Source organism: Lycium barbarum, chromosome 10 (assembly GCF_019175385.1).
Source record: "Lycium barbarum isolate Lr01 chromosome 10, ASM1917538v2, whole genome shotgun sequence".
Classification (NCBI taxonomy): domain Eukaryota; kingdom Viridiplantae; phylum Streptophyta; class Magnoliopsida; order Solanales; family Solanaceae; genus Lycium; species Lycium barbarum.
In genome coordinates this window covers 19,820,876-19,846,838 of record NC_083346.1, presented here as the reverse complement: position 1 = coordinate 19,846,838, position 25,963 = coordinate 19,820,876, and the positions used below count along the sequence as shown (strand labels likewise).

The 25,963-nt window shown below is 34.6% G+C and overlaps 1 protein-coding gene and 1 long non-coding RNA gene across 3 annotated transcripts; one reads left to right on the top strand and one right to left on the bottom strand.

Annotated features, from left to right (window-relative positions):
- The first annotated feature begins 2,447 nt into the window (after positions 1-2,447).
- On the top strand, positions 2,448-3,291 carry LOC132614943 (uncharacterized). Its single transcript, XR_009572511.1, has 2 exons — positions 2,448-2,580; positions 2,735-3,291. It is a non-coding gene; the product is annotated as an uncharacterized LOC132614943 (long non-coding RNA).
- Positions 3,292-4,144: 853 nt separating this feature from the next.
- LOC132613766 (ubiquitin carboxyl-terminal hydrolase 27) lies at positions 4,145-17,016 on the bottom strand. 2 transcript variants are annotated; one of them, XM_060327984.1, is made up of 10 exons: positions 16,611-17,016; positions 15,026-15,149; positions 12,386-12,486; positions 12,083-12,313; positions 11,144-11,212; positions 10,929-11,057; positions 10,095-10,232; positions 9,681-9,743; positions 6,445-6,780; positions 4,145-4,577 (listed from the first exon to the last, which is right to left on the bottom strand). In XM_060327984.1, the coding sequence occupies exons 1-10, from the start codon at positions 16,869-16,871 to the stop codon at positions 4,308-4,310; spliced, it is 1,722 nt and encodes a 573-aa protein (XP_060183967.1). In that variant the 5' UTR covers positions 16,872-17,016; the 3' UTR covers positions 4,145-4,307. The 2 variants fall into 2 exon arrangements, with proteins under 2 accessions (XP_060183967.1, XP_060183968.1); XM_060327985.1 differs by lacking the exon at positions 16,611-17,016 and adding an exon at positions 15,667-15,816.
- Positions 17,017-25,963: the final 8,947 nt, after the last annotated feature.

Genomic DNA, 25,963 nt, shown 5'->3' with positions numbered 1-25,963 from the left:
GTTAGAGATAAGTGTAAAAAGGCGAACCAAGACCTTAGAGTCTTAGACTGTGGAAATAAAAATTAAAACAACTAATTGATTATCGAGTCAGCTAACAACAGATTATTTTTCCTCGCCAAAATAGTTCTTTTGAGCAAATTAAAAAGGACTTTTTACATAAAAAGCCGTCCGGATTTCCTGTTTAATTTTCCTCGTCAGTATACATAGATTATAAAATATACATTGATTGTACAATGTTATACACATATTATATAGATTATACATTGATTGTACAATGTTATAAACATATTATACTTGAAATTTACATATATTAATACATTCGCCGGCTATTTTAATTTAAGCAGTCGGGTGGGCACTATGTAGGTTAATTCTTCAATGAGAACGAATCAAGAGATTTGCACCCATTATTTACATCAAATTAATCAATGAATATATCACACATGTTATGACATATAATAATACGTGTTATTAAATCAATTTATTACCCAATCGTATTAAATTAACATGATTCAGTTTAAACGCAAATACTAGAAAATTGTTGCCTTTGGATGTGTGACCTTGACATGGATTTGATTCACATCTAATTCCTTAGTGTCTATGTCTCCGTTGATCGAAAAGGAGAGATGTAACATGTGTTTATTATTAGCTTAACATCTCACATACTGATAGGGTTAAAAATTAATAATTGTGGAAAGGAAATTTCGTACCATTTTCCAATTTAAATATATGTATCTTAGAATGTCACCTTAGCAGGGAACAAACTATTTTGATTTTCAAGCCCTCGAAGAAAAATTTTGCACATCAACTGGTTGTTTGCCACGTGAAATTCTATACACTTCCTTTTCAATTGCCTTATCTCAAAATAAGAGAGGGTCCCTTTTGTCCAATTGTATAATCTTTCCTCGTTTATTGTTTCTTTTCGTGGTGAATGATTTTTTAATGACAACTTACGATTTGAATAGCATAAATTGACCCTATAACTATATTCTTGTGTTTTATTACAGACGTCGACTGTTATTTTTTATAGTGGTGGATTCAAAATTTTAACTCAGGAGGTTCGAAAAAATAACAAAAAGCTAAACATAAAAAATAATGTCAACGCTAGAAATCAAACCTTGGATGTTGGACAGAATTTTGAACATCCTAGACCACTTGAGCTAACCTTTTCAATTTGTTTAGGGTGTTCAAAATTTATATATGTACACAAACGCAAAAAATCTACCCTATATGTAAAGCGTAATTTTTTGCCGAGGGTGTACGGATGTGCCGCACCCCTAAATCCCCCTTTAATATACCCACACACACAATATATTTAGGTAAGTTACAGTTTTAGCTAGGTGGCTTAAAATATTTACTCGTTTAGCCGTAATCCTTTCTAACCGGCATAAGTGTACGCTCAATGTATATCGAGTGCATACCGAGTGTATAAAAATTATATAAAACTTATATATGTACACAAACGCAAAAAATCTACCCTATATGTAAAGCGTAATTTTTTGCCGAGGGTGTACGGGTGTGCCGCACCCCTAAATCCCCCTTTAATATACCCACACGCACAATATATTTAGGTAAGTTACAGTTTTAGCTAGGTGGCTTAAAATATTTACTCGTTTAGCCGTAATCCTTTCTAACCGGCATAAGTGTACGCTCAATGTATATCGAGTGTATACCGAGTGTATAAAAATTATATAAAACTTATATATGTACACAAACGCAAAAAATCTACCCTATATGTAAAGCGTAATTTTTTGCCGAGGGTGTACGGGTGTGCCGCACCCCTAAATCCCCCTTTAATATACCCACACACACAATATATTTAGGTAAGTTACAGTTTTAGCTAGGTGGCTTAAAATATTTACTCGTTTAGCCGTAATCCTTTCTAACCGGCATAAGTGTACGCTCAATGTATATCGAGTGTATACCGAGTGTATAAAAATTATATAATCAATGTATAATGTTTACGTCCATTAATAATACACTTGCTAAATTTTGTATAAAAAATGGTTATTTTTCATATGGACCACTTTAGACTGATGTGTAATGTAAAAATCTCAAGTATTATCTATCGAGTTTCGAATCATTCGCCGCTGACTCTCAAACATTTTTCAATTATAAAAAATAAAAATAAAAAAGTCGTGCAAACAGAAGACAAAGCATATGATTGGTACTCAACAATTGTTTTTTTACCTCATTAGTCATTTGACTAAGAGACTTGTACACAAAAAGTGGAAGCATTAATGCCATATACATGCAAATTACGATTAATTTCTCATGCAAAATGCTGATATTGACTCTATATATTGTCACCCCCTTAAGGGCCCTCATGCTATATTATCCAAGTACAAAATTTTGCAACATGATTTGACATCTCTAAATTGATTGCCCAGTTTTTCCATTCTATGTTGGCTGTCTATAAATAAGGAATTTGTATAAACTAACCCGCAAAACACACAAATTTATTATCTATTCAAAGTTTCATAAAAAAATTAGGAGGTCAAAAAATGGCTGTTGTTTACCAAAAAACGCATTGGTTCTTGGCCATCTCCTTCTTGTTCTGCTTCTTCTTGATCACTTGTCAAGGTAATTAATTAGAGAGTTTCTTTTTCTTTATTTCTTTCTAATAATTATCTCTCATTGGATGAATAAATCATCCATTTTCGAGAGAATATGACCTTTTTTCTTTTTAATGACCTTATTGTTGATCACATTTTTGGTTTCATGTTCTATTTTGCAGCAAGAAATTTGCGAGTGGACCGTTATGAAGCTCAAAAGAGTGACCAACAACAAGTTGTTGTAAGGAATAAAGAGCAATCAAAGTATGAAGACTCAGTAGCAATAGACTTAGATTATACTCCTGCTAGAAAGAAACCTCCTATTCATAATTAAGAAAATTTATACAAACTTGGAGGTTTTATCCCATGGGGAATCCAAAATTTGGAGTCAGCCATCAGTGAGTTCTACTTTTTATACAAGTGTTGTTTTTGTAAACACATATAGCCCGAGTTAGACGCAGTAAATTCTATCAAACTCGTTGTGTCTGGTCTAGATCCTGAATGTCATAAGTTTTATCATGTACTACTTTTGTTTCCAAAATATACTTTGTAACTTGGAGGTAAGAAAAACTAATAATTAAAAAGAATTGGGAGAGTATAATCATAGAGGGTATTTAAGGAGATATATGGGAGAAGGATTTTTGAGAAATTTGAATATATCGAATTAATGTTGATGAGACTTGTATACATATACACCTTTATGAAGATATATAAAGCTTCAAATGATAATTCTGAGAGATATTTTATTTTTTAGTTGATAGTTTCACGAATTCCAATTTATACAATAGCTCTAGCTTGGTTATCTATATTTCGGACAATGGCAGCATTTTATTTGAGTATTTCACATGTATTTCTTATTTTGTCCCTTTTGGTTTCTGCTGTTAACTTTTTCCTTAATATTTCTCTTTCCAATTTTAATGGTTGGTTTGAGAGAAAATAAGAGATATACATTAACCTTTCCCTATTTTCAGTCCCGAAATGCATATGAATTTTTTGGTGTGGCTTGATGGAAAACATTTATTGATCTCAATATTTTCTTTGTTGACAAATGTAGTTAATTTCGTAATCTGCTAATGACTTCAAGCTGATTAGTTTCATTCCTTAATAGAAATAACAAAAAAGGACGACATTCAAAAGAAAATCCGAAACTTTATTAGCTTCGAAACTTTATTAGCTTCAATTCGGACAAGGACCAAATCATCAAAAATGTAAGTTTGAGGGGCCTAAGTAAATAAAAAAGAAAATTGAAGGGGTTGACAACTACGTTATAACAATTCAAAAGGTCACAACGCCCTTTCGACACACATTTTTAAGAAGAAAATATCAAAATATAACCAATATTACATTAATTAATGTGCACAATCTCAAACAAGTTAGAGTCGACTCTATGAATTTCCACTGTCCATGTCACTCCATTTAAGCTCTTCAGTCCGATACTATGAACATTTCACAAATATGAAAATCAAATTCTAAAACTACAAATTCGCTTTATTATCTACTGGCATATTAATCTTTGACAAAATAATATTATCACTAAAACAAAAAAGAAAATTGCCATACGCCTGAAACGATAAAACATTAAAAAAACAACATAAAGTAAACTGAAATCTGATTAAATTCAATTGGTTTGCCAAAGCCAGCAAAACATTTCACCAGGCAAAACACAAAATGCCCATAACAAAAGACTTAAGACTTGTGAGTTGCTACCACAAATTATTCAAGTTATACTACAAACAGCTATAACTCAACAAAAATTTAACAATCAGAAACTTTCTCATAGAACAGTAAGGTTGCTTCAGCATCAAGAACATCTTTCTCAGAAACACTGTGCACGTCGGTGTCTGAGATGCAAAACCACTGATCAACAGCTGATCCCAGTAGTCCTGCAGGATCGTCTTCACTAATTTTGGCAGTCACTCGTCTGTAAACAGTGTAATGCCCACTACCAACTATTCCAAAGTGCTGCACCACAGAGGCTAGTCGGTACTTGTGACTTTTGAAAGGTGGTATTGGGGAAGCTCCACCCTGCAATACAAAGGATAGAGGAAGAACATCACGTGAAATTAAAATTACGCGGATAAACTAACCTGGACAAACATGAACTCGCAAAGGTTATAGCAGGTTATCTGGGTCGATCATGAAGCTAAAGTCTTGATAGCACAAAGTAGTAATTTAATCCAAAAGCTCATTCCTAGAGAGAATAATATTGAGGGGTCGTTTGGTTGCTGGTTAAAGGGCTATTCATGCATTAAAACCAGCATAACGAGTACCCATGTTTGGTAGCATTTTAGTTTCTATGTATAAAATTTAATACACCAAGTACGGTGTTTGGTTACCAGCTTACAATTTCGCATAGGAGGCAATCTATGTATTATTTGATGCAGGGTAGAAGGTGGAATAACTAATACATGAATAACTAAACTCTGCAATAATTAATACCTGCATAACTCTAACAAACAACCAAACGACCCCACGGATAATATGTAGATGTTAAAAGGATAGCAAAATTCCTCTTCAACAACCCTAAATGATGTATGGAAGCATGGTGTAGAAAAAAGAGATTAAGCGTAAATGAAATTAACAATAGTCAACTAAAAATACAGCACAACATGGGCCACATTGTCTTCCCTGCTCCAACATAGTCTCCATCTGTTCTCATGAGGTATGTACTATAAGCAGACATCACGGTATTCTGTTTGATCCTTAGAATGTGACCTTGTTGGTTCAATGAAGGAAAATGAACCACGGGAATGGATGAGAATAAAAAGAAGTCTGAACACAGTAGGGCATAACATGGAAAATCTTCCCCGCTAAATTAGTCTCCATCTGTTCATAAGAAGTTAAACACAGTGCAATAAGTGGTCATATATCTTCTACTGGTTTCCTTGACAAAAGCTTTACATGCCTAATTGTGAAGCAAGATATTCACAACCCTTTTGTTCAATGACAAGGATGCACTCTACTCTAATTTTCGACTTCTAGAGAATCATTCTAGAAGCATGGTACTCCAAGCCGCGTGGCACATATCCGTTATAACTGACTGCTTCCAATTTCACAAACTTCACCTAAATGATTTTGTCCAATGGTTGAATTTAACAAACAAAAAGACTTTGAATAAACCATCTGGCTATCAAAAATTGACATTGAATTTTGACTGCCAAAAGAAGTCAAAATAATGGAAAATAGAAGTTCAGGGGTTCCAACGAGCAAGTCTAATCAAACAGTAATTATTAGGGAGAGATTTAACCTGTTTGGTTCCACGAAAGTGAATTGCTTTAAATAGGCCGCTACAAGGTAGAAATAATGCCGATGTCTAACGAGCCAACTGAAATCCCTTTTTTTCTCTTGCAGTACTTGCATTAAAGTGTTCCTTTAAGTGCCCCAACTTTCTAGATGAACAACTTAAATAATTTCTATCATCTAAGAGTTGCTAAAGTGGGAAATCGGGATCAATTGCCGGTTTAAAGACCTCTAGATCTCAGATCTAGACTGTAATTAGAACTTGATACGCATGCATCTGCCATTTCAACAAACATGGAAACTACTGTAATATTATACATAAAGGCATGCACGATTTAAGTCGCTTTAGCATCATAAGCCATAGATGCAAACATATTTTAAGAGTAACAACACCATCCAACTTAAACTAACTAGTACTATATATATTTCCCTAATGTTTCTACGACAGCACATTGAAAGGTCTGGCCATCGTTGCAGCTTGCAGATGGATATAAGATACATTCGACTAGTCTTTCACAGCAATGCTTAATTTCAAGAGAACTTATGGCTTCAAATCATTACGCATATGATACATTATGCGTGAAAGTTCAAATACGAGTAAATTCCATGTTGCCCAATCATTGAGATTATCTACCTACAGCAACCGACCAACCTGATTGCCAGAATGTGGAGGCGGCTGATTTAAGCTGGTCTCCTTGTAGCCTCCAGTCTCGAGCAAACTTGATTTTGACTTTGGTGCTTTAACACCAAAACTATTTGAGAGACACAAATCAGCCGTATCGTCTACTTCAAAAAACTCTCTCTCACTTCGGGTAATGCAAGTTAACATGCCCTTATTATCATTCAGATTTAAGTAATTGAACAAAGGGAAAGGCTGCTGCTGCTGCTTTATTTGCCCGATTTGCAGATTCTCTTCCCGACTCTTTGTTCCCACTCCATTCTTCACGAAGGGAGCCAAGTCCAAAATCAACGGAAATGAAATATGGCCCTGAACAAAAAATTCAAACATTGTGGGTTTACAACGCAGTAAAATGCACCAAAAGCATAGAAAAAAATTTGAAGATCACATTTTTCCTTAGGATAGGAGATGAACATCTGGGTGAAGATGGAATTTACGTCAATTGAAGTCATGTAGGTCACAAGGCTAGAGTCAAAATTTAGTAGCCAAAAGTTGTAGTTCTGATAGTCTGAAGTTGGCCCTATGCAATTAATAAATTGATTTTGCATTCGAGCAAACGAAATTGATTAGGCCAAAGTGTGAACAAGAAGTTGGTCTCTGTCTTGGATTTTTTCTGTCTGATAGTTTGATAAATGCTCAATAATCTACTACAAAGAATCACATAATCTTGGGACAGCCAAAAGTAGAAGGGGTCTCCTCTCTTTTCAGTGGAGAATTCTATTTTAAATAAAACTGTACAATAGACAGAAAATACGCCCCCAGGACTTTGGTCTAGTGGTAAGAGTGCAGTGTGTGATGTGCGGGTTAGGCGTGCGTCAGGGTTCGAATCCTGCCGCATACAAAAGTCTAGTATTTAAGTGGAGAAGGGTAAGTGGCGGACCAATTATCCACCAAGTTCGAACCATGCACTATTGGCCCTTAGTGATTTCTCAGTTATAAAAGAACGTCTACTATAACATCCCTTTTTTCGATAGGCAACTACAGTAATATTTCTCATTCAAAAATGTATACAGAGTCATGCTCTTAGATAAATTAAAATCCAAAAAACATAGCTAAGGTTAGTGTTAATATATGCAGAGTTGAGCTCAACTTTTTTTTTTTTGGTGAGCTCAACTAGAAACACAAGGAAAAGAAAAGCAGAAAATACCATCACTCAGTTAACCCAATGGACAGGGCGAATATGACCAGTCAGGAAAATGGTAACTTCAAAGAAATATGACGGTTTCTGACTGCTTGAGGAACATTGGGTACTAATGCAGACCGTTTTGGTGATTCGTGCTCTAATAAAGATGAATGCTTGCATGGGGAAGCCATGTGGATGATTTTAAATTACACGGAGCACTTGGTGAAAAGACGTTTCATAACAACCACAATCCACCTCAACTAAAAATGGATTTATGATATTACAGGGCATGCCCACCAATCTCAAGGTCCATTACTGAACCACACTATCAATAAGTTTGAGATTTTTACAAGCTGATGACCTGATGACCTAGATGAAACATTGGGTACTAATGCAGACCGTTTTGGTGATTCGTGCTCTAATAAAGATGAATGCTTGCATGGGGAAGCCATGTGGATGATTTTAAATTACACGGAGCACTTGGTGAAAAGACGTTTCATAACAACCACAATCCACCTCAACTAAAAATGGATTTATGATATTCCAGGGCATGCCCACCAATCTCAAGGTCCATTACTGAACCACACTATCAATAAGTTTAAGATTTTTACAAGCTGATGACCTAGATGAAACAACTGAAATCAAAAGGACCAGAGTCTTCTAACTAAAGGTTCAAATCAGTCTAAAAAGAGATGAGATACGGCATTTCCTGGGGAATGGTGAGAACAAAACAAAACAAAAAAACAATTAGGGATGGCACTAAAAGTGGCAGACACGAATCAGGACTAGAGTTGATCGAAATAAAAGGGAAAGTACATGACCCAAGCAAGCTACAAATCAATCCAAGTCTATGCCATATGCTATAATCGGGTAAGCTTTCTCTTTTAGTTTTGGGTAGAATGGATTCGGCCACAACAGATTCTTTCCTTCTGCAAAGTCATTAGCTATTATGTGGAAAAAAAGGAAGGGAACTCACAAAAGAGAACAGAGTGGATTACTATGGAGACATGTTATGAATTAAGCCACTAACCACCACTGAACATAAATTGATTTTTGAGAGAGATGTTCTAGGAAATAAGGAGACTATTCTACAGATGAGGATTCTGATGATTCCAATTACACACTGGAAATGCAAAAAGCAGCTAGCTCAGATATGGAAGATAGAAATTTAAGAACTCGGAAAGTTCATAGGCATCTCGCAGATATCTGATGAATACAGGCAGCGGAATCAGTGATGTAACTGAAAATAGATGGCCAAACATTTGAATCAAAAAGAGGGAAGTAACCAACAGGAGCAGGAATTAGAAAGGTGAAGTGCAACATTAGCTATGATGGGAAATAGGTGAATAGAAAATAAAAAACAGTGAATGAAATGTTACTTCAAAGATAGGCTTCCTACTGCTTCTATGGTCATTGGTCAACAGGTCAAGTCCATTATGTTGTGTCCACCAGAACCTCATCTGGGGTTGTTCTTTTTTTCTCTAATTAAAGGTTAAATTTACTTCATCTGGGGGTTTGTTCTTACCTAATAAATTTATGGAAAAGGGCCAAAATTACCCCTGAACTTTGGGAAATAGTTCATCCATACCCTTCGTTATACTTTAGGGCCAATTGTACCCTTACCGTTATACTATGGGGTCAATTATACCCTTATGTCTAACAGCTGCCACGTGGCATCATCCCAGCCCTTCAAAATTATTTTCCCCTCAAATAATTTTTTACCCACTAAAATAACCCAACCCGACCCGATTTTTTTTTTCTTTCCATCCAAGGGGTATTGGGTTGGGTCCGTATCAGTTTGGCTAAAAAAAAAAAAAAAATCGGGTCGGGTTGGGTTATTTTAATGGGTAAAAAATTATTTGAGGGGAAAATAATTTTGAAGGGCTGGGATGATGCCACGTGGCAGCTGTTAGACATAAGGGTATAATTGACCCCATAGTATAACGGTAAGGGTATAATTGGCCCTAAAGTATAACGAAGGGTATGGATGAACTATTTTCCAAAGTTCAGGGGTAATTTTGGCCCTTTTCCGATAAATTTATTTACGTATCTAAGAACAAAACCTGCCTGCAAAAATATAAGTTACCTGAAGTTTGACCTGTTCCCCGAATACATTTATCGAAGCGCGTTGTAAATGAAGACATAGAACCTGCAAGGTGACACAACTGTTAGCACATGCAAAAAAAGTCAACAAATAAAATACATAACAAAACCATTAAATCACAGAGGGCTGAAGCACCAAGTGTTAAAATTGAATCATGTTTGGATATCAAGAAATGAGTCCCCCATCAGGTCATTCTCCTCTTGTCCAGAAAATAGTGGCATGTAAGCACGTAAAATGTTATTCCTTGCTGACGTAAAACTGTTATTTCTTGACGACCCCTTATTTTCCTCATTTTTTATTTTATTGACAGCTATATGGTCAATCCTTATAATAAAGTCGAACCTGATTTTAGCACCTTCAATTCTTACTTGAAGAAAACAGCACTAACAACCATACCTTAGGACTCCGGCCAATACTGAGTTGCTTGAAAGTGCGTGAGAAGCTATTTGACCATGGTAATCGAGCAAGGCAAGCTAGCTCTTTGCAATCACACGAATCTTCCTCGTTGCACAGCTTAAGTTTTTCAACAACAGCCTGAGAACAAATTGCTAATTATACAGATACTAGAATGACCATAAATATGTTAAAAACAGAAACATGGAAGGGACCCATTGACCAAATTCCTGCCAAATGGTGGCATAGTTGATATGATAGCATATACATTTTGGGCTTAATATATCGACAGCCCCTTAAACTTGTCAGCAAATTTATTCCAATTGAGCACCTAAAGCTATGATAAAATGTTCCTATTAGACACTTCTGGCTCAAATTCTGGAAAAGTTATTACACGTGTTCTCAGACGCCCATTACGTAGATAAGTTAACTACTTAAAAATATGTCATCTCTTTTAACTACACGCATTAGCCTAAATAAGCCGTACAACCTCAGGTTTGTTCCAACTGAGGGTGCTGAGTATAATTAAAGGAGGTGACATACATTATGTGATTAACTTAACTACCTAATAGACGCTTGAGAACACACGCAAAAGTTTTTTCCAGAAGTTGAAACTAAAGTGTCTAATAGGAACATTTTATTCTGTGTTCACGTACTCAATCGGAACAAGCCATTGTTTGAGTTTCTAAATGAAATTTACTGGCAAGTAAGGGGCTCTTGATGTATTAAGCCTTAATTTTGCCTAGGCCATATAAGCTCTTTTGAACCCATAGACTACAGCCACAAGCTTCAAGGTTAAGGTAGTATCCTAAAATAAGATCTGAAAACCAAGATTACCTCATTTTCATCCATTGCAGAGACAAACTTTATGGCCGCAATATGCCAACAGTGGCTGCACTTATAGTTTTCAAGTTGTTCTGCGACAAAGAACTGCTTCAGGCAATGCTCCACGGAACACCCAGGCATCTAACATTATGTTTGCAGAATACATCATTGTGAATAGAATCAAATTAAGGCACTAAAAGCATATGATAATTGAGTTTTAAACGTACAATAGCCCCACTGCTGCTTGACACTGGAACAAGATGCAAACTATGAAACAACTGAAAATCCAGAGAGATCTGAAGAAAAACAACACAATATGAATTAAGTCAACTATGAATGAAGATCCAGAAGATAGAGAATACAAGATATCACTTATTTACAGCTTACTATACAAAGTAAAAGGACCAAACTTTAACTTATACAGCCCCACTTACAAAATAATGACCTAGATGACAGAGACTTGCCATATAATATGCATGGAAGGAGGACTAAAAACTATTCAAGAGGCATGTTGATGAGAATATAAGAGAACTTGCACAATCATGTCCTCCAAGAAAGTTAAAGCTCAAAGCAAGCAGAACTAGAGACAAAATCCTCAAAAGGACCTAATAAGATGACATAAAAATGTAAAATGGTACTATTAAGGTACCACTTTTTAATTAAGTTTTGACCTTTTCTCGCTTTCAACGTACTCCCTCTGTCCCAATTTATGCGATGGTATTGACTGGGCACAAAGCTTAAGAACGAAAGGAAGACTTTTGAAACTTGTGGTCTAGAATAAACCTTAGATAATTGTGTGGCTATAATCTCATCCAGGGTACAATGAAAAGTTAAAGTTAAATTGTTATTAAATATATCGGGCTTTTTGGGACTGACTAAAAAGGAAGGAGTGTCACATAAATTGGACAGAGGGAGTACTAGAGATATCAAACAGCTAATTGTTTTCTAAAAAAAGGGATTATCCATTAGTTAATAGTTTCTTTCCTTTTACAGCAACTTGAAATGAATATCTCAGATTGCATGCGTGCCTAGGCTAGCACAGCAAAGCAACTATATAATATTCCTTGTAAATGTAGCAAACCTGTTCTATGATGAGCAAAAAGATACAGCAGTCTATTAATAATTAAATTGTATGATTGTAAATGTTCTTTCAAGTACCATTCAACCTGAAACGAACAACTTTGGCAGGTTAAAAAGCTACCAAGAATCCCATCGAAAGGCCCAAGAAAACTTTGCTTCCATCTCTCCTGTTCACTTTCTCCTGCCTTCCTTTGTGTAACAATCCTACAATTAGGAAGCGTAGTTACATCCGCCAAAGAACTGTGATCATGAACATAAGATTCTGACAATTCGGCTCTTAAAGAAGATATAAGATGGGAGAGTGCTTCCTCTGCATCCTACATTAGGAAATATAAGTTAACACGCTAGGACTAGTGATGATTGTCCGCATATTGTGAAGAAAAGTGTACCTGCTGGCTAGTTAGATTGAAATTAGGAATGTGACTAGTCATGGCATGCATCAATCTCCTTGGACTGAGAACAGCTCGTCCATGTCGCGCTATACTTAATTCTGCAGAACATCACACCAATCTTATCATTGAGCATTTAGACATTACTTGTAATAAGGAGGAGTCCTCCCCTTCACGTTTATTTCTTGAAAAAAAATGTAGCTCTTTGATTAGGACTAACAAATGTAAAAGAGTGGACAACTTCAAGTATTCAAAAAGGGCGCCGGAGGCCTCAAACTCATCAGGAGTTGGAGAACGAGAAAACAAAAGATTCTCAACAGGAATGTATCAACAACTGCCCTTCCATATAGACCGTCGTGGCATGAACTTTGTCAATAGATTCCTAGTTTTATATTGATCTTGATTAGTTCTAGCTTAGTTTTTTTGTGAATTACTTGACTCAATGGAAGGAGGCAGAGCCCTCCAACTCAAGCACGAAATCAGTGGTGAGTCAACAATCAGGCTGATTTGGCTAAACAAAAGACTTGGTGATTAGTAGTTGGTTTGACAAGAGCAATTTGATCTTATTGACTTGAGTTTACTAGATCGAAAATTTATAACATTCAAGGCAGCTTTGGATGCTTGTGGAGATAGGGCTGGGGAAAGATTGAACCCGATTCCTACGGCAATGAATATGAGCGCAAATGAAATTCCTAGGGAGTTATACATTTGTGTATTGATAAGACCGAACTCTTCCACAGGTAAGAGTGAGAATGTACCTCTAATACTTTTTACATCAATGTAACATGTAGGGTTCTATGCCTAACCCCCTCCCCCAAAGCCTCAAGAAGGCTTTAAAATGGACTAATACATAAAGAACCATGGTTCCAACTTATTATAGCAGAGCAAAAGCAGATTAAGTTCTATAACCAAAATTTGAGGTAAAAGCTTTCAACTTCTTCCCTTGAATCTCAGAGAACTAACAAATCGAGATAAATTATCTATAGATACCTCCTGCATTCCCTTAAGGACGACAACTCTCTTCATCGTAATAACTATTTCAAAAGAAGAAGATTTTCTGAAGAGTCAAACCCAATTTCAAAAACACAAACTCTTGTTCTCCTATAACACGACTCTTGTTTTCCTGTTCAAAATCATAACATAAAATTATGGAATGATCTAAACAATTCTGTTTACATGTTCCAATTTGCAGCTTTTTGGTCTTTTATATAAGCATCGTCTTTGTAGTGCTCGCCACTAAGGTTGGGCATAGTTTGGGCAAAACCGAAATCCATTTTTTTTTGGATTTTTGGATTCTGGATTTAACTTTTAAAAGTTTCAGATTTGGGACTTTTGATTTTCATATCCGAAATTTTTGTACCTAATATATATCTCTACCTACCAATTAGACATAAGCCCATATACCTAATAGTAAATTTAATACTACCCTACTAAATTGGTCAATATACCTTATCAGGCTAATGAATAGTGCAAATTGAGATGCATTTACTGTGACCGTATTTTCCATTGTCATTTGAGGAGTTGTGGCACAAGATCCTTAAGGAAGCATATTAATTGATGTTTAAATCGCATAGAGTTTATAAGAACTGAGTTAGTGGTTGACTTTAATATGAACTATTAGTAATATGATCTATATAGACATGATTTTACTTTGTTTGGATTAAGAATTTCCTTAATAATGGTTTCATTGCTTGATTGAACATTTTATTTGGATGATTTTGGTGGAAATGAAAAATTAGTAAGGCAATTTGACATAAATATTTTATTAGGATGTTCATTTTTGTAAGAAGAAGAAACTCAACTTATAAGCTCAAAACCGGAAAATTCAAAATAATCAAACCGATCAATCTGGAACCGAACGTAAGGAAACCGATCCAGTTCGAACTTATTTGGATTGCATTTGGATTTTAATTTCTTGAATCCGAGAAGCAAAAATCCAAACCGAAGTTTTCATATCCAATCTGAACTGCCCAAACGCCCACCCCTACTCGCCACACCCTCCAACGTATAACCGTTTTGTGCATATGCAGTTGTGCTCAATCAATCCATTATTTACTAAAATGCAATTAATTTATCTCTAAAATTTGTGTGTTATTCCATAAGCTCTACCTATCTATCAGTTCTACCAGCACAAGATCTTCTTCATTTTTATTTGGTATCCACATTTGCATTCGAATAGAACTCAAATAGGTACTTACTCATACAAGTTCGTTCAACCGAACTGCCCAAACGCACACGCCTACTCGCCACACCCTTGAACGTATAACCATTTTGTGCATATTTAGTTGTGCTTAATCAATCCATAATTCGCTAAAATGCAATTAATTTATCATTAAATTCATGCTTTATTCCATAAACTCTACCAAGCTATCAGTTCTACCAGCACAACTTCTTCATTTTCATTTAGTATCCACGTCGGCATTCATACTATAGGTCACGGGTTCAAGCCGTGGAAGCAGCCACTAATGCTTGCATTAGGTTTTGCGGCCCTTCTCCGAACCCTACTAATACCATATGCGTTGTGCACCGGGCTGCCCTTTATCCACGTTTACATTCAAGTAGAACTCAAATAGACATATATTTACTCATACTAGTTCGTTCAGCCGCCCAAATTCTACTATCTCAAATTTCAAAACTCACCTTCTATGAGCAAAGCCAAAGTAGAAACAACTGGCAAATCTTCACTTCCTTCCTTTGATGGACCCTCATATTCCTCCACAACTTGCTCAAGATATTTGCTAAAGCTCTTACAGCTAGCTAACGCCTAATCCAACATCAACATATATCAAAAAAAATCATCAAAAAACTAGTCTTTACAAAAATTTAGACTAACCAATTTACCAAATTCAAGAAATGCTGAAGAAGAAAAATCCCACACTAAATTTGCTAAAGCTCTTACAGCTAGCTAAAGCCTAATCCAAAATAAACTTAAATAAAAAATCATCAAAAACCTAGTCTTTACAAAAATTAAGATTTAACCAATTATCAAAATTCAAGAAATGCTGAACTGAAAAAACCCTACACTGAATTTGCTAAAGCTCTTACAGCTAGCTAAAGCCTAATCGAAAATCAACATATATAAAAAATCATCAAAAACCTAGTCTTTACAAAAATTAAGACTTAACCAATTTACAGAATTCAAGAAACTGAATTAAAAAATGCAACACTAAATTTGCTAAAGCTCTCACAGCTGGCTAAAAAACAAGCTTTTGCCAAGTAATTCATCACATTAGCAAAATTCAAAGAAATGTGGATTGAGAAAGTAAAGATTTTATCTTTACCTGTAAAACAACATTCAAGAAGCAATTGTTTCCAAGATTTTGTAATCCAGGTATTATCCAATAATTTTTGGAACTATATTTCTCTACTACCATGATGTTTTTGAGTTCAAGAAATGCTGAATTAAAAAAAAATCCAACACTAAATTTGCTAAAGCTCTTACAGTTAGCTAAAGCCTAATCCAAAAATCAACATATATCAAAAAAAATCATCAAAAACCTTGTATTTACAAAAATTTACTTAAACCAATTTACAGAACTCAAGAAAAGCTTAATTAAAAAAATCCCACATTAAATTTGCTAAATCTCTGACAGCTGGCTAAAAAAAAAAAACTTTTGTCAAGTATATCCCAATTAGAAAGAAATGATTTTGTCTTCACCTGTAAAACAACATTCAGGAAATAATTATTTCCAAGATTTTGTAATCCAGGTATAATCCAATAAAACAACATTCAAGAAAGGTTGAATCACAAAATTCAACACTAAATTTGCTAAAAGTCTGACACCTGACTTAAAAGTCAAACTTTTATCAACAAAATTCAAGAAAGGACTAATCTTTACCTGTAAAACAACATTCAAGAAACAATTATTTCCAATATTTTGCAATCCAGGTATCATCCAATAATTTTTTTCAGCTACGTTTCTCTAATACCATGATGTTTCTGAGTTCACCTAATCTTTACAAAATTCAAGAAATGCTGAATTAACAAAATCCCACACTAAATTTGCTAAATTTACAGCTAGCTAAAGCCTAATCCAAAAATCAACATACATCAAAAAAAATCATCAAAAACCTGTTATTTTACAAAAATTAAGACTAACCAATATACAAAATTCAAGAAATGCTGAATTAAATAAAACCCCACATTAAATTTGCTAAAGTTGTGACACCTGACTAAAAAATCAAACTTTTATGAACAAAATTCAAGAAAGGGACTAATCTTTACCTGTAAAACAACATTCAAGAAGCAATTATTTCCAAGATTTTGCAATCCAGGTATAATCCAATAGTTTTTTGAACTATGTTTCTGTGATACCATGATGTTTCTAAGTTTACCATCTTTTATTGCAAATATAAAACCAGCAATACTAAGTAGAGTTGCAACAACTGAGACTTGAACACCATGAGCAGTAACCCAATGGGACTTAAACCCATGTTTGAATTTGTACATAAGTGAATAAGAGTCTATATTTCCATTAATTTTCATGTCTACTATTTGATTGATCTCTATTTCAAGAACTTAGAATAGGGAATAGTGGTGAGAATTCAAATAGCAGATACAAAACCCTCCATAGGTCCTTCTCATGGCCGCTTCCTTTTCTTTTTCCTTTTTTTTATTTTCTTTTTCCACTTATTTTGTACTTTAAATAGATCTCTTATTTATTTTTTCCCCATCTTTTATCCCTCCGTCCCAATTTACGTAGAATCATTTGACTTGATACAAAGCTTAAGGAAAAAAGTAAGAAAAATTTTAAAATTAAATTATTTTTAATTATAGAAAGATGGCATCTTCTTTAGACAGACTAAGCAAGAAATTGTGCCACATAATTTAGAACAAAAAGAATAGGTAAAAAATGAAGATATCTTTGTAAAAAGGTCATAAAACTTATAATGTCTAAAAAACATTTCTCCCTTTTACTACCCCTCCAATTATTTTTAAAAGCAATAGTTATCTCAAATTATTTATCAATTTAGAAGTTCAAAATAAAATTAATTTATTTTTTTCATTTTATCTTTAGTAACTGTTCTTAAACACATCAAACACCTCAATTATGGGTCAATTAGGAGAAATTTTATTTTCTGTCTAATTGAATTGATGCAAGATGTATGAATTTTTTTTATTGTTAAGCAAATTAGTGGATTCAAATCATGCACCTTTTTATCCACTAATTTGTGATATAAAAGAAACTTCGCACATTTTTTTTTTTAGTTGTGTAAAGTACACATAAAAGATTTCGTCAATTAATTGAAAGATTACACGTCACTGGCTCAAGAGCCCAATAATTTGTGTCATAGCGTATTTTGCTTGAGCATATACTGTAATTTTTGTTTATCATTCGTTGTTTATTATTCATTTTAGACTAATTTAGATTTGCGCCGAAAAGTATCAATTTGAAGATAAAATTCTTCCTACCTGAAGGGAATCTTTTCGAATTACTCAAACTCGAGACCTTTTTTAATATCCACCACATGTAACGACCCGTTTGGTCGTTATTGCACTTTCGACCCATTTACCCCCGTTGATCCTCGTCCTAGCCCTATTAGTACGATTTTGACCCGCGGGGATGGGTGGTACCTTTCCCGAGGTGATCGGGCAAGATTTATGATGTCTTATGAGAAATAGAGCCTTAAAATGAAAAAAGTTTGACCAATAGTTGACTTTTGGGTAAACGGATCTTTTTCGAAAATCTGTCGATTCCGAGAGGTCCGGATGATCAACTGTGACTTGGTGGGATGTTCGGTTCGGTTCCCAAGGCACTTGGAAGCGTTTCGGGTTATTGGTTGGAAAATTAGTATTTGGCCATTGGGTGTTGATATATAACAGCCAAATCCAGCCTATTAATTAGAATGAGCACGGTCGTATGCAAATATAATTTACCCAACTATGAGTCGGGATCGATCCCACAGAGAACAATATATAGGCAATTAGGAAAAGTTGGAATTATCACCAACAATAGCTATGCCAAACACTTAAAGGTTATTTAGAGAGAAAATTATAACTAATTGTGAAAACATAAACTAACGTAGAAAGCAAGTAAAACAATCAATGGCCACAAGAATGGTTACAAAGGAAACTACGCTCAAGTAACGATCCAATGTATTTCATTATTTACAAATAATGGTGAGTTTATATTACTTAGCCTCGGATAATGACTCTAAATTAGCTTTTTCCGAAAACTAACTAGACTACCTAATTGAATATCCCTAAAGCAATTAGGAGCATTAAGAACACCCGAATATGTCTACAAGTGGTGTCGCCTATCCCTAGGTCGATTTCTATTAGATGAGGGTTAACGCCCCAAATTCTTGTTAATTATTCTTTCCCAATCTCGAGTTTGCCTCTTCCGAGTTTAAACCGAAATAAATGGGCGAGTCCTAGGGTTAGCAATTCCCTTAAGAAACATTAAAGAACAAGCATAATTAAAACAACATTAACTCACTTCATTAGGAATAAAAATCATTCAATCATAAGCAAAACAAGAGTTTCAATCCAAACTTTAACAATGTATACTTCCATAAACAAGGTTCAAGTATAGAAATGAAATACTACACACTTAGCTATTCAATACATAGCAAGGAATTGAAGAAATGAGTAAAGGGTTGAGAAATTTCTCATCAAAACTTCAAATCTTCAATCCCCAAGTGTGGGTGTTGGAACCCTAGCTCTCTAAGACTTGTGTTTTATGCCAAAGATGATAAATGTTTGCCCCATGTCTTGCTTTTGTAATTCCCAACTTTTTCCAAGTCTAAAAATATCAAAATAGGCCCCAAGTTTTCAAATTTGCAAAACTGTCCGGTTTTTGCACTGTCCAGTTTTTGCAAAACTGTCCAGTTTGGCCTCTTTTTTACTTTATTTTCACTTGGTTTCTTCCGACGCTCTTCTCAATCATATAAACCTATAAAATGGAAGTAAACGACATTAAATGCACTATTTTCTCAATCAAACATAGCCATAATCTAAGATTAAAGAATAAATAAGTTGGTAAAATACCAACTTATCAAACCCCCAAACTTAAATTATTGCTTGTCCTCAAGCAAATCAAATTACAATTTCCTTCAAAGGACTCCATTCAAAAGTGCACCAACATCATACCAAGTCAAAAAGTCTACTTTAATCACAAACACATGACTTTGATTGGTACCAACAATTAATCCAAAACATATGAACCAACAACTTCTTCTCAAAAATTTCATTTCATTTCAAGTGATCAAGCACCAAGTTAATCAAAGTAGCAATCAAGTCATGACACTGAAGCTTCAAAATTTATCTCATTATCACAAACACAACTTTCTTTTGTTCATTCCTCTCAATTGGAAAATGGAACAAATTCACAACTCAAATTCTCATGTGCCCTCACACTCAAGCGAGAATCCCACGCTTATAAAATGCAATTCAAAACAAAAATGAAATATCAAATGGAAAGAATTAACTCTCTCACACACACAAAGATGTTCAAATGCACACAAGTAGTACATAAGCTTGCCCTTCATGTATTTCTCCACTAATATAGATACACTTGGTTCAAAATTAATTAGGACTTAAAGGGTTGTAATGTAGGCTTTTGGTTAAGGTACGGACATAATTTGAAAATAGTGACTCAAAACCTCTCTAGGCACTACAATTTTCAACTATCAAAGCATACTTCCTTTCAAACTTTTCCACCATTTTCTTCATTTTTCATTTCACCAACTAGTCTCCCCTTTATTCACAACTCTTTATTATTCCTTCCTTTTTTTTAGTGACTCAAAACCTCCCTAAGCACTACAATTTTCAACTATCAAAGCACACTTCCTTTCAAACTTTTCCACCATTTTCTTCATTTTTCATTTCGCCAAGTAATCTTCCCTTTATTCACAACTCTTTATTATTCCTTCCTTCTTTTTTTCTTTTTCTTTTTTCAAAATAACAAGGAAGTTTTCAATTATTTTTTTCTACTACTTCATTTTTTTCTTTCACCTTAAAGTAACTCCCACATCACAACTTTTTCCAACCATCAACCCCAAACTTAGGCGTTTAGCCTACGTTTGCACTTTCAACGCACTTACGGAGGTAGGGTACCAAAAGATGGATCAATGAAGAACAAAAGGTTAAAGCTTGTAATATGGTTGTCAAAGAAAAGGTTAAAGGCTCAAAAGGGGTTGATTAGGGAAAATATGCAAGGGTAGGAAATTTAAGGCAAAAACGATCCAAAGAAGGCCTAACATCATTTTTCAAACCACATGTAACCTAGAATTTCGCCTTGAAACACATTCCGGGAAAGTTCTAGGCCACAAGTAATGCAAAAGAATTCACAAAAACCTCACCACACATGGACATATGATAATCCAAGTAGAATATGTATCCAAAACCCAATTGAAACAAATGAACTCAAAGAAAGTCACTTATAGTCTAAAAAGACTAATTAGTGAAAGTAAGAGCCAAAAATTGAGTATAAAAGTCACAACAAGAATCATTACTTCAATCCTTTTTTCTTTTTAAAAATCAAGAATTCATATGCCAAGGTTTAACTAAGTTGGTACCAAGCAAGCCAAAATTGGTCAAGGAGCAAAAATCACATCCAACACCATTCCTACAACTAAACTACAAAAACTAAAGAAGCTAGTAATAAAAACAAATAAAAAAATCATATTAATATAAATGTCATTAAAAAAATACCAAAATAAAATCAATCTACCAAATTTGTCAAAGTATATCGTTTGACACTCATATGAATATCATTCAACATTTAAGCTCCTCCCCCAACTAAAATGTTGCAATGTCCTCAATGCAACTAAATAATTAAAGCAAAAGTTAACAGGGACTCCCTGGGAATTCGCCAATGAGATATTTCCATGTCCTGCTCTTCCTTGAACAACACAATGTTTTCATTCCTGATCCGCTGGCTCCTTAGCAGTTTTCTTGGGTTGAGCATTCATTACCAGCCCTTGAGAGTCACGACACAAATTATAGTAGCAAATTTCTTGACAAGCAGGAGCAATTCAGATTTAAGCAATGAAATGGTTACTCACAAGCCTAGCTACAATTTGACACCAAAAGAATGCACATCACAGTCATCATGAGTTTTGATTCGAGTGTTCTGACAAAACAGTCCACACCCTACTTGACTATCCAAAACTTACTCACAATCGACTCCTAATAGCGCTCGGTTACTCAGACTTCACCAGCGGACTAATTTCCCTCTCAGACAATTCATCGAACAAGTTATGTGCATAACTTTAGCCACACTCTTTATGGCAATGGTATAATTTAATTACCCTCCCAAAACTGGGAATTATAGTTCAATCAAGCAAAGTTACATATCAATCAGCCAACAATACCACAATTGCAACATTTGAGCTCTAAACTCAACACCACCATATGAAAAGAAAAGAAAGAAAAAACAAAATCTGCTAAGAGAAAGTGAGGGAGAGAGAGAGAGAGAGAGAGAGAGAGAGAGAAGAGGAGAGGAGAGCAAAATACCTGATCACTTGAGACTTATGGCTGGAGAAGAAAGAACAATTTTTTTTTTGGATCGCTGGCAGTTGAGCAGCAGCTGCTCTGCGTTTTTGTGTCCCTTTGTTGTGAGATGCTGGTGTGTGCGCGAGTGTTGTTTTATATTTGTGTGCGTGTGTGATATGTGCTAGGGTGTGTGAGTGACTTTTTGGTGTGAAATAAAATGGGAGAAGAATGGTCAAGTGTATAAAACACTTACTGGACACAAAGTGAAGGAAATATGATGAACCAACATAAGTGGGGGTTGCATCCTTAACTACTAAACCAGAGACTGGAATAGCTGAGAAACCTGAAGAAATTTTGTGCATTCTTTGTGCTGTCAAGCCACTCCAACACCTTAAATTCTATCTAAGTCACTTCCAAAAATTATGAAACTTGGTAAAATGATTAAATATGATAAAATAAACTTATCTAAAAATTAAAAATTGCAAATTAAACTAGAATTAAGAAAATATGGGTTGCCTCCCATAAAGCGCCGCATTTAAAGTCGTGGCACGACATGAGTCAACTTTATCACTTTTCCCTCCATTTGGAGGATATGAATTTTCACCCCAACCTTAAATCAAGATTACGATAATGCTCATGGGGCGGTGGTACGAAAGCAAAGAGGTCAACTCTCAGGTATCGCATTTTGCACTTCTTGGCCCGTAAGTGAGGCATGTTATTTTGTCTTCTTGGCATAGCAAACTTTAAAATAAAAACACTTTGATCTTCATCTCCAAAATTCTCCATAGGCTCGGTTAGTTCAACTTTCATATCATCCACCAAGCACAACATTGAAAAATGGTTAGAATGAGGTCTAACGCGCTCAAATTTCAAACTTGCATGAATTTTGACATCCTCACCCAAAAATGAACTAGAGTCTTCAAAAACTATTTTATGAACTTTTTTATGCAACTCTAGTATCATTTCTTCAACTTCAGCATCATTCACTATTTTTGGGTTGGTCGGTTAGCAATTCACCATTAGCTCATGAAAATTAATCGTGACCTCTTGTTCATTAGAAACCAACTAAAAACTATAATCCATGACCCTTTGATATTGAGCATCACATGCCTCAATCTTTGCATTCAATTCGGTCTCCAATTTTCGGATAGCAATTTCAAGTAGCTCCACTTCTTGACTTTGCTCAACATGCATTTTTAGAAAGTCTTCTATCATCCGTGAAAAGCCTTCACGGTGATCCCCATAGACTCCAAGTTGTTGAGCTTGATTCATTAGCCAATCTTGGCTCAAAATTTCCATTTTGTCAAGTTTTTCTTCATTGTGAGAGTCGTCGAAAGCTTGTAAAAATTCTTCCATGTTGAGAAACACATTTTGGATAGTTTCATCATCTCCATGTTGAACTTCTTCCCACAATTTGGTCAAGACTTGCCCATATTCTTCATTCCTCCCCACTATGCTTTTCAAAATATCATCAACTTCTTCTTTTTGAGAATTGGAGATTTCTTCTTCAAGATTTTGCTCTTCTTCAAGTTGAACCACTTCTTCACTTTCACAACTTTCGTTGTGGTCACAAGAATTGTCGGGCTCATCTTTCAAATTTGAAATCTCTTCTTCAACCAATTCATTTTGAGGAGTAGACACTTCCATGACAATTGAAGAATTGGCATCCTCAAATGAATTATTCATTCTTTTCATAACTTCTCCATTTTCTAAAATGGATTGTTGGATTAGTTTTCGCTCTTCCTCTATTTTAGCTTCTCGATCTAAGTATGTTTGGAGCGTTGCCATGATGCCTTCAAATCTGGCACTTTGTCCTTCACTTGCCATGTCATTGTCCCTATCAAACTCAAAAGCACAATTAGCATTTTCGTTAGAACAACTTGGGGGAGGGGAAGCAAAATAATTGGGACAATCACCCCAATGTCCACCTTGACCACCACATATATCGCAAATATTCCCATCATGGAATTGAGACGGTGCACACATCTCTCTCCCGGGAGCATTTTCACAATCTTGCCAAAAGTGAGGTCCTCCACAATATAGACATGGGTCATCAAAATAGGGGTTGCAACCATCAAACCCATTTTCATTCCAAGATGCCATAGTGACACAAGTACAAAAATAAATAACAAAAATAAAAAACTGACACAAAGAAACATGAAAAATCACAAACACATATTCACAAGTTTTGACCAAAGCAAGCAAGCTTAAATCCCAAACTAACCCAAATAGGCCAAATTGTTCCCCGGCAACGGCGCCATTTTTTGATAACATCCAAATTCACCCTATTAATTAGAATGAGCACGGTCGTGTGCAAATATAATTTACCCAACTATGAGTCGGGGTCGATCCCACAGAGAACAATATATAGGCGATTAGGAAAAGTAGGAATTATCATCAACAATAACTATGTATTACACGTTTACAACGAAATTCAGATTTTATATTCATCTCAAATACAATTTCTTTAGCAGAAACCATAAGAGTTACAAATCCTTCTTCTTTATGTTCTCTTGAAAAAAGAAAGCAAGCCTCTTAGTTGATCTATGGCAACATCAATATGTATATCTTTGATTGTAACGATTTGTTAACTAAATTAATTGCAAAAACAATACATCATACCAAATACTCATACTCAATAAAAACACAAAATTTTCAAGCTCATATGTTGCTAAATAATTAGATTCACTTTCGGGTTTTGGATCCTCATTAACTTCTACTATTTTAATAAAGCATCTATGATTTGTAAAGTTTGAAATTCTACTGCTTTAATACTTTCAATATGATTTTTCTATCGTGCTTGTGACAATGATTTAAGAGTTAGGCTAGACACGTTGTCTTTTAAAAAAATTCATCGTTTAGTGAAAGAAGAAAATAGCTAATGAGTATATATGTTGTACCATTCCAAAGAATGATATAAATTTTGTGCAAAAATTAGTCATGTCACAAAATACTAAATTTAGATTATGACAACCACATGGAGTATAAAATGCTCTCGAATTTATATCTAGACGTCTTTTTTGCACTCCTTGGTGTTTTCCCTTCATATTAGAGTCATTATTATATCCTTATCCTCTTAAATTATCAATATCAAGTGCAATATTATGTAGGGATCGAAATAACAGGGTGTCATGCGGAAGTTTAACAATTGAAAATCTTGAACGGCGATAAATCAGACAAAAAAGAAAACTATACTAAGACGCATAATACTCTGATATTATTTGGTCAATTGAACTACATACAAAACTAATATAATAGAAAACATAAAAACTATTGAGAGAAAAATCTCTCCTTAAACAAGACTCCTTTAGAGATTACATTATGGATGCTATTGTGTTATGTTGTATGAGAATGATTCTTCAATTTATAGAAGTCCAAAATCTTTTTCTCCAAGAAAGAGGTTACCCAAATATGAAATATTAAAATTTTCCTTGGGGGAAAAGTAAAACCAAATATGATAAACTGTTTGCCCTTCCTTTAAGAAAAGCTAAATTCCAAATATGGTAAGAAAATTAAGGCAAAACCCTAACAAAACTCCCCTTTTGACCTGGATTTTATTGAAAAACTTGATCCGTCTTCTTCACATAATCTTCATCACTACTTCTTGTCATGGTTAAAAATATGTTAAAAATATTGTGGGTTAAAATGATTTAAAAAATAATTTGTTTATATTTTTAAAGATGCAGCAGCAAAGAATGTTGAAAATATGGTTGAAACTTCGTTTCCACATGTAGCACTTTAGATGTTTATTTTTTTTACTTATTGGATAAAAAATCTTCATTATCGTCAATAGGCTGCAACTTGATCTGAATCTGCTTTGAACATGTCTTTAACCTCGTTGGATCATTGGCTCTTATACCACTTGTTGGGATTGAAATAATAGGGTGTCATATCGAAGCTTAATAGTTGCACATCTTGAGCGACGATAAATCAAACAACAAAGAAAACTATACTAAGATGCATAATACTTTGATATTATTTGGTCAATTGACCTACATAAAAAACTAATATAATAGAAAGCACAAAAACTATTGAGAGAAAAATCTCCCCCTAAACAAGACTCGTTTAGGGATTACATTGTGGAAGCTACTGTGTTATGTTGTATGAGAAGGATTCTTCAATTTATAAGGTTCAAAACC